At 32.6% G+C, this 9,554-nt stretch overlaps 1 protein-coding gene across 1 annotated transcript; it reads right to left on the bottom strand.

Annotated features, from left to right (window-relative positions):
- Window positions 1-405: 405 nt before the first annotated feature.
- Window positions 406-2,172, bottom strand: LOC106322717 (GTP-binding nuclear protein Ran-3). Its single transcript, XM_013760838.1, has 8 exons — window positions 2,035-2,172; window positions 1,866-1,935; window positions 1,632-1,688; window positions 1,448-1,565; window positions 1,170-1,259; window positions 889-1,068; window positions 720-797; window positions 406-625 (listed from the first exon to the last, which is right to left on the bottom strand). The coding sequence occupies exons 1-8, from the start codon at window positions 2,035-2,037 to the stop codon at window positions 556-558; spliced, it is 666 nt and encodes a 221-aa protein (XP_013616292.1). The 5' UTR covers window positions 2,038-2,172; the 3' UTR covers window positions 406-555.
- Window positions 2,173-9,554: the final 7,382 nt, after the last annotated feature.

The following is a 9,554-nucleotide window of genomic DNA, read 5'->3' as shown; positions in this document are numbered from 1 at the left end:
TTTACCATGGTTTAATCCCATTGAGGTTTTCTAGTAAGGTTTTAATGAGGCAACTTCCAAAACGTATTACAAACCACTTCGGAGATGATCTTCTAAGGGAGAGTGTTATAAACCAAGGTCTGGTGGAAGCCCATATTCGAAGGCCCATATTCTTATGTCTTTGTATTTTTTAGTCTATATTGTATTAGAATTTCATACTTATGTAATTTCTTATATAAATAGCTCTTTATTGTCTAATAAAGATACAAACTTTCCCCTTATTTTCGTAACATAGGCTTAATGGCAAAGTTTGCTAGAGTTAATAGAGCAAGTAATAACTTGGTGTTCTTAATAAGAAAAAGGGTTGCCAGAAAAAAAGGTACTATTTTATAAGAACGCTTGGCTTTTGCTCAACGACTACGTCAATTAGAAAGACTCCAACCGGGAAATTACTAGTGCGATCGCAAACGTAGATTTCAAACTTCATATCTTGAAGAATACAAACACGAATAGAAATAGCTCCACCAGACAAATAAAAAAAAAGAAGAAATGACAATAGTTTGTCTCTCTCTCTCTCTACTCGAACGTGTCATCATCGTCGTCAGGGAGTGGCTGACTTGCTGCGGCTGCGAGCTCCGCCTCGTGCCTACAATTACATAAAAAAATTCTTAGTGAACAAGAAACCTAGCATAAAAAACTCAGCAATGTAATAAGATAAAAGTGAGGTTTAGAAAGCTTACTGTTGCTGAGCAGCCATGTCAATCTGGACTTCTGGGGGAGCAAGGGCAGGTGATTCCACAAAGTGAAGGTTAGGGTCCCTGAAAACATTTAAAAATCAACTCTTTATCCATCTTTTTAGTTTAAACCCCACGAACGAAAGTACAGCTCAGCGTCAAAACTGTTGTTTACCCTGCGAGTTTCCTAGCAAGGTACAAGAATGGCTTCTCGAAATTGTAGTTGCTCTTAGCAGATATCTCGTAATACTGGAGATTCTTCTTCCTGTGGAATGTCACCTGCTTGGCCTTCACTTGCCTGTTCTTCACATCAACTTTGTTCCCGCAGAGTACAATCGGGATGTTTTCACAGACCCTGCACGCACACACACACACAAAATTGAAGACATCACATTTAGGTTTAGCAATTTGCCACATACATACTACAATAAAAGTTTAGCTTCTGCGTGTTCATACCTGCAAAGATCACGGTGCCATGTTGGTACATTCTTGTATGTCAGACGTGCTGTGACATCAAACATGATGACAGCACATTGCCCATGGATGCTGCAACACAACACAAAAATAAAAACAAATTTTGTATCATGGCCAATGCAAGGAAACAAACTAATTGCAACAGGAGAATCAGATCAACTAATATCATACTAGCTTCTCATTTTGCCATTCACAATCACTAGAAGATTCTTGACTATTTTGATATATATCAGAAGGAAGAAAGTAAGAAATCTACTTACTAGTATCCATCCCTTAAACCACCAAACTTCTCTTGTCCAGCAGTATCCCAACAGTAAAAGCGGATCTTGCCACAGTTAGTGAAGAAATCTAAAGGGTGAACCTCAACACCAATAGTAGCTGCAAGAAAGAATCAGGATGGGTAAAGTCGTGAATAAAATAGAGGAACATAAAGTCCGTACTTACGTTCATACTTCTTCTCAAACTCTCCAGTAAGATGTCTCTTGACAAATGTGGTTTTTCCTGTGCAAATAATCACAAGATTAACAATATAGCCAGCCAGATGCATTCCACTGCAGGAACTAGATGGACGAATCACAAACATATACTAAGCATAGCTAAGTAACAAACTCAAGCTCTCTAGCAGTTTCTAATCGGAATTGAGCTGCTACAAGTTAATCATCTAGGCTAGGAAGGTACCTGTGCCTCCATCACCAACGATGACGAGCTTGAAGCTAGGGTAATCAACGGTTTGCTGGTTCGGTAAAGCCTGAGAAAACAAAAAAAAAAACGATGGAATATATCAAAAGATCACGCGAGATCGAAGAGAGCGGTAAGCAAGAGTATAAGCCGAGACGGAGGTACTTACCATCGATGAAACTGAAGCTGAGGGGATCGAACGAAGCGACTTGAAGATTTTGTGAGAGAGAGAGAGAGGGTTTTTAAACAGTGTCGTTGTGAGAGAGAGTTCCGCCGCTTAGGATTGACGCAACTGCTCACTAACCCGGTTTTCGAGAACCGGATCCAGGCCCAAATAATTTTCTTAATACATAGCCATTTCCCCGCGGCCTCATTGTTTTTTCTTGAGCTGGATCCGGGTTCGTTCGGGAGAGTGGGAGCCTGTAAAGTGAAAAAAAAAAAACATGAATTTATTTTACCTTTTTTTTTTTTGATAAAATATCAAATTAATCAGAAGAATGAAAGAATATGGTCATTTCCATAGGGTTAAGAAGTTAGCTATATAGCAGCAAAGAGTAAACGATCAAATAAAGGACCCATGTCACCATTGTCCAGTTCAGTCATAGATGGCGAACCAGCGTCGTAAGAGACCCTCAAACTTGTGTGTGGCACCATATTTGAGCGCAAGAATACGGTTACGGATAGTTCAATCAATCTGTCAACACATCTGCCCTGTTCCTATCCAACTAGTTTGATACCGACAAGCATTTCTCTCCCTCCAGATTAGATACACTGTCACTTGGAACGCTAGACGAATCAGAACATAGTCCATTGCTGAGAAGGTGTTACCCTGTAGACCAGTCATAGTACCATTCCCGTCCGGCGTTATACTGTTCCCTAAAACTCCTCCAGCGATACGCAACCACACTGTATACGTGTAAGGACACACGAAGTACAAATGGTCACGAGTTTCGTCTTTTCACCACATAAGACACAAGGCTGCTCAGCATTCCACACTCTCATTCTAACTCCAATGGAAAGACGACCCAGCACAGCGAGCCAAGTGATCGAGGTATCCCCTGAGAGAACCAGATAACCTGTGACCAGGAGATCTTATTTTTCCGCATGCGAACCTGTTCCCACATATTCTTACATGAGAAAGAGCTAGAGTAAGTATCCTGCTTCTGTCGCCATAGAAACCGATCTACTTTATTTTACTTTATTTTGACATAACATATTTTATACACTAGAATTTATATTAGCGCTGCTCGCGAGTATACTTTAATAATTTAATTTATCTTTTGTAATATTAAAAAAAAAAAAAACTTAACTGATTTTTAATACTATCTGTGTTCCTATCTATATTGTTTACAAATTTATTCTTTTAGAACAATTACTACTTAGATATTTCTTTGTTTGTATTATAAAAATAAATAAATTACTAGTATTAACGTATTTATATTTTATTTAATATTTTTTGATTTTTTCAACCCCGTCAATTTCGTCAAATAAATTTTTTAATATAGACGGTATGGTGTATCTTATATAAATGCATATTTTAATAGATTAAATGCATGCGATTTAAAAAAATGAAAGTTAAATATATGCTGTTTAAATGGAAGCTAACTTCACAAACCTGACACTACAAAACAACAATATGCAAAAAATAATAAACACCAATAGATTAAAAAAAAGCTAGAAAAATATAAGAATGAAAGTTAACACATAACATGAATAATAATTTAGCTTTGAGCAAAAAAAAAGCAAATATTGAGCAAATAAAATAAATTTACAAAGCAAAATCAATTGAAAACCACACATGTGTAGACCATCAAACGGAAGATTATAACATATAACTCAAGTGAGTATTTAAAATATAAATAATATGTTTAGAATAAATAACATGTGTGTATTAATTAATAACTCAAAGTTATGTATTTGCATTAATATTATAAACGTTAATTTGTATCATAAATAATGAAGTTTGACAAGTCAATTTATAAACATTCTCTCTCTCTCTCTCTCTCTCTCTCTCTCTCTCTCTCTCTCTCAAGCTGTGGCACATCTTACTATTGGGGAGGCGTTAGCTGAGTAAGAAAAAGAGGTCAATGGGTACATGGCTTGGTCTGATATAACCACCAATAAAACCTATCCTAAATCCACCACCTCCAAGCAGCTGTTAGTGTTAACTTATGTGTTTAGGTGCGTTTGTGGTTTTGTTTCTGTGTTTAATAATGTCGTCTGTTGTGTCTATAGTCTGTTGTAATAATTTTATTAGTTAGTGTTCAGGTCGTTTTTAGGATATAAACCTTTGGGAACTTGTATCTTGTTTTAAGATTATGTAAACGTCATGAAATATACAAGTCAAGTTCTTGTTTTATGGCAGTCAAAATTTTTACTTTGGTAACTAAAATCAATTAGACACTAGAGTGGGAATTGATTAATTGGTGAGTGCGTATGTTCCAAGTGATAGTGTGCAATACTTGTTCGTTTGTGTTCTTTATAAAGAATAAATTTATCTTTGGTTCCTCAAATCCAACGCCAAAATACATTTTTAATAACTTTCTTGTTGAGTTCACTTTTTAATTAGTTGTTGATTATGTTGTAAAACTGATTATTGAATTGCGTTGTGGAGTTGGTTTTATATAGTTAAATATATAGTCTCGTATTGATCTAGTTTGTGGAGTTCACAAATATTATATATATGTGTATTTTTTCCACCAGTAATTTTTTTTCATATTCATTTTATATATGTTTAACCTTTTAGTTTGGTTGTATAATTGGCATCAGCTGTTAGTAAAATCATACTAATTGGAACATGATTTCGCCATGCCATTCTATGCATTGTATTGTTATGAATAGTTGGATATCTTGGAAAAATTGGTGAATAGATTAGAGTTTGTAATTTGGTTAATGCTACAGTTTTGTGGAAAAAAAATGATGTATCGCACTAGTCTCCTCCTTATTCCATCACACACACATTCAAAAATTTTAACTTATTATGATTTTCTTAATAAATTTCAATAATATATCTCACTATTTTTATTGTATATACTTTTTTCCTTTATGTTTTATTTTTATGGTTATATATTATTAAAAGAGCTACTGTGATTTATTTCAAAAAATTGAATTTTTTTTATATATCTAAAATATGTAAATTAATCTCTATCTACTGTGTCTAAAATGATACATTTGTATATACAAATATATAAAATTGAAAATTAAATTAAATTTACTATAGAAAAATAGTTTTAAATAATAAAGGTGAAAAAGAAATCTAAAACTTTGGTCAACCAATAACAATATAACATGTGGTATTGATAGTCCCAATTTCGCTTATTCAACACATTGAAAGATTTTAACTATGTTTAATATACTTTATTGTATAATTTATTTCAACGCTTTTATTGTAATGATTCAATTACTGTTTATTCAAAAAAATGTTTCAATTAATGATTATTTATTAAACGCATCAACTATTTTTTTCTCAAACCCGAGACCATATATTTAGACCATTCAAATTTATTTAAATATTTTTCTATATTATAGTGGAATTCATTATAAGGTTTGGATATAAATAGAATAAGCTATTCCATTTTCTATGCATAAAAGAAAACATGAATATCGTAAAATTACCTCTAGATACTATTATAAAATAGAAATGAATTGAAAATAGTCTTAGACCTATCATGAAAAAACTTATACTATAAAGAAAACTATTCATTTCTTCTCCTGCTGCCATGTCAGTAAATAAGTAAGGGAGGAGAAGACACGTGTCTCATTAAACTAAAAAGCTTCTTTTAATTTTTGTATGGGCTTAAACGATTGTATTATTTGTGGGCTTTGAATAATGGATTTTGGCCTGAGAAAGAAAGTAAACCTTGAGGTGTTGTTTGCATGCACCTACCTCCTTCACGAGAAGCGTTCTAGGGTTCTTCTTCTTCTCCAAAATCTGATAACGTCTACAAACAATGGAGTTAGGGATAGGGGAGACGAGGCTTCGTAAGTCGTCAGATCGTGTCGTTTAATGATCGATTCTTCTCTCGCCCCCGAACCGTTACAAGTTGCATTTATTAACCACCATTCAATGATCCTTATCTCTTTTCTCAGCCTAAACAGACTATATAAGTACCTGCCTGTGGAATGCATTCATATCAATCTCAGTAATGCAATGTCAATTATCATGTTATTTTGTAAATTAATAGATGCTATGTTATACTAACGAAATCATTGTATGTGGATTTGTAGATGGATTATAGAAGCTTGGTCTCTTCTGGACAAAGAGCCTTGAAAGCCAGCACACTTCATCTTCCAATTATTAGAAAGTTGTGGGTCTGTGTTGAGTGTTTGTTTTGGCTTACTTTGTATCATTAGAATCTGTTTTCTTAATTAATATTTTTATGATTTTTTGTGTTTGTTAGGTTTATATTCCAGATCTCAAGCATACAATTTGTTCAGCTGTTGATGTCGTGCACGGTATGGTGTCTTCCATATTCTCACTGATACCAAGGTAACTTTCTTTTCTCAGGAATTATAACGAACTTATGAGTCTTATCCTCTTATCGTTCTCTGTGAAATGGACGGACAGAACTCGATCATTATTGTAGGTGGTGCTAATATGAAAGGGTGGACTGAGAAGATGAGCGATGATGGGCTTGAGATAGTGAGGAATGCCGGTGGGGTGCTGCTTCAAAGAGAGATCCCAGACTCAATCAACATTCAAGTTGCTAAAGTTCGTATCAAGTTTTTAAATTTATTTGATTCTAATCTTGATTTTATTCAAGGATGCATCTTTTTGTTTAGATAGAGAAATAGTGTCGTGGATAAGATATAGCATTTGGAACTGGAATGTAGATTGATCATATATTATTTGATACATTATGATGAGATTTCCAATGAAACATTATGTTGAGTAGAATTTTCTAAGTAACTTAAGTTGGTGGGGGTGTGTGTTGCAGGCTGTGAAGAGAGCAGTTGTTCCGGTCATCCTTGACATGGGAGGAATGGATACGCCAATCCCTAATGAGCTATTGGATTCAGTCGACGTCCTAAGCTAGAATGTAACTGAGCTCAGTCTCTTGACTGGAAAGCATACTGAAACTTTTGAACAGTTTAGCCAGGCTGTTGCCATAAGCTGGTATATAATTCTTCTTTTACACATTACCAGTACTGAAACTCCCAGATTTTGGTTACTGGCTTTGTGAGTTTTAGGCTATCAGTCTGAAAAAAATTGTAATTAGGGCTGTGTATATTATTAACGAAAACCACATGTGTTGTCGTCATCACTCAACATTCGTTGAGCATCTCTCGGAAACTATCTAATCCCTCCCCGCCGTTTTGAGTCAGAAGTAAAAGTGTTTGTGCTCTCCCAAGACACAGCCGCTGCAGTTTTCACCGCCGATTAGAAAACGAGAAGGTCGCCCCAGCTTTGTCAAACAAGTGTGGTAAGTATCCCTTTTAGTTTTATTTGTATTTGCATAGATAGGATTACAAGAATAATTAAATTGAAAAAGATGTTTCAGGTGAGCATGTCAATGAGAGCAAAGGTAGTTTCATGAGGTTTAGCAACACATGAGTGTAACCTGTTATTCCTCTCCCTCCATAGGAAATAGAATGTTATTCGAGTGACCAGTTTCCTTAGTAACATACAATAGCGCCCTCCTGCTGGAAAGAGAGGAGACAAGCGATCCAGTTTCTTTCAAATTTTGATTAGATAACATTATTGTGTTGACAATACTAAAGTTAACAGTATTTTATCTTATTATAAATGATATAGTTTAAATTCCATAATCTCATATGTGAAAAAAAACAAGATCCGCGAAAACATAACATTGTTTGAATCCATTTTCAAAACTAATCAAACCATCTGAAACGCACTCAAAGAAAAAATATTTTTTTCAAATCGTCTATTTAACATATTTCAAACCTTTGATTAAAGAATCATTAGCACCATTATAAGACTTTATATAGCCGCGTAAAAAGGTTTCTCAATTAAAGATTTAGATCATGGGTGAACTAAATACAAAAATATTTATCGTTCTTAATAGTTTAAATATTATGTATAAAAGAAATGTAATAACTATAAAAAGTTTTTACTATCATATCCAATTACTTACTTTCATAGACAAATAAAATGAATAGTAAAAAAATGAAGCCATTAACGTTTTCATAGAATTTTTTTAACAGATGAGATAATATTTGTCTAATAATAATAAGAAAACAAATAATTAAAGTTAATGTTATTTTAATTGACAATAAAATTATATTTTCAAAATTTTATTACAATTTAAAATATTCTGTATTATTTATTTATTCACATGCCCGCCCGTAAGGCTGGTTTACCCTAGTGATGTGTATAAACTACGGGCTATTCACGTCAAAAGTTTTTTTTTAATTTAAGCGATTTTTTTTTTATTGAATTACCGGTTTGACTCGTTTTTAATATGTTTTATTTTGAATTTTTTAAAAACAAATTTAAATTATTTTTGTTTTCTCTTCATTAAAATTTTCCTCTTATCCCATTTTTATTATTTGGGGAGCATTTAAAATAAATAACATGTAGTTCATGTGTTTATCACAAGTGTGCCATTTTTTACGTGGCAACTCCACTAGCTCTCTCACCTATTCTATTTAAAAACCCTTTGTTAACTAGAGTAATTACACATCGTACCATTGATCAAAACATTATAATTACCTTAACTTGTCTACATATATTCGTATCACATATATACGTATCACATTAAAAGTTGTTATCATTTATTTCTTGCGTTTAATTACCTTAACCGAAGTTTTTTCATTAATTTGTTAATTACCTTAACTGAAGTTTTTTCTTTAATTTGTCTCAATACAAAAACATTACTCTTTTCTGCACATACGTATTAGTCTAATTTTTTATTCAAAATGAATATAGAACCAATAACCAACTTTCATATTACAACAAAGAAATTTATAAGAAACGAAAAAATTAATGTTTGATGATCAATCAAAGTTTGTTTTCTTAAAAATACTAAAAAGTATTTGATGATCAATACGTGCTCAAGTGATTGATTTTCTTAAAAATACCAAAAAGTATTTGTTCTCTTAAAAATACATCAAGTGGAAAAGTTTATTTTCTTAAAAATACTAAAAAGTACGAGGTGCGATTCACTCTGATTCATAAATGATTGATTTTCTATCATTAGTATTTTTATAAAACGTGCCAGTAATGTTTGATGATCAATCAAAGTTTGTTTTCTATCTGTTTCCTATACCACCTCTTTCTGATTGATTTCTTTTAAAGGAATTTTCTATATTTCCTCTTGATGTTTCCTATAATATCTATGCATTTATCCATAAGCCATTATGATTGATTTTTTTGGTTTCAATACACATTATATTCACGATAATCCCCTATATATTAATTGAGAAGCATTTGAAAAATTAGAACCTTAATTTTGTATTAATTAAAAAAAACCCCAAATCCTAGGTGACACTATAAATGCCTTCTAAATTTCATTTCAAAGAATTCTAGAGCATCTAATATAAAATATAGTTTAATCTAATGGTGTCACATTATTCCATAATTATATAACACTAGAGAACATTATATTAACCTAAAATATATGAAGTGTGTATTCTTTCCTTAAATAAAAGCTACGAAATTACCTAATATGATTTACATATATACGAGAATTAATGATTATGAATAATAAAGATTTGATAACAATTTTT

This window comes from Brassica oleracea, chromosome C2 (assembly GCF_000695525.1).
Source record: "Brassica oleracea var. oleracea cultivar TO1000 chromosome C2, BOL, whole genome shotgun sequence".
NCBI lineage: Eukaryota > Viridiplantae > Streptophyta > Magnoliopsida > Brassicales > Brassicaceae > Brassica > Brassica oleracea.
This window is presented reverse-complemented; position numbering and strand designations above follow the sequence as displayed.

What these genes read in the sequence shown, in the direction of transcription:
- LOC106322717 (XM_013760838.1), bottom strand. An exon ending in CGTTGGTGATGGAGGCACAG is followed by an intron (nt 1,689 to 1,865) that starts GTACCTTCCTAG and finishes TTATTTGCACAG; the next exon opens with GAAAAACCACATTTGTCAAG. An exon ending in TGGCACCGTGATCTTTGCAG is followed by an intron (nt 1,069 to 1,169) that starts GTATGAACACGC and finishes GTGTGCGTGCAG; the next exon opens with GGTCTGTGAAAACATCCCGA.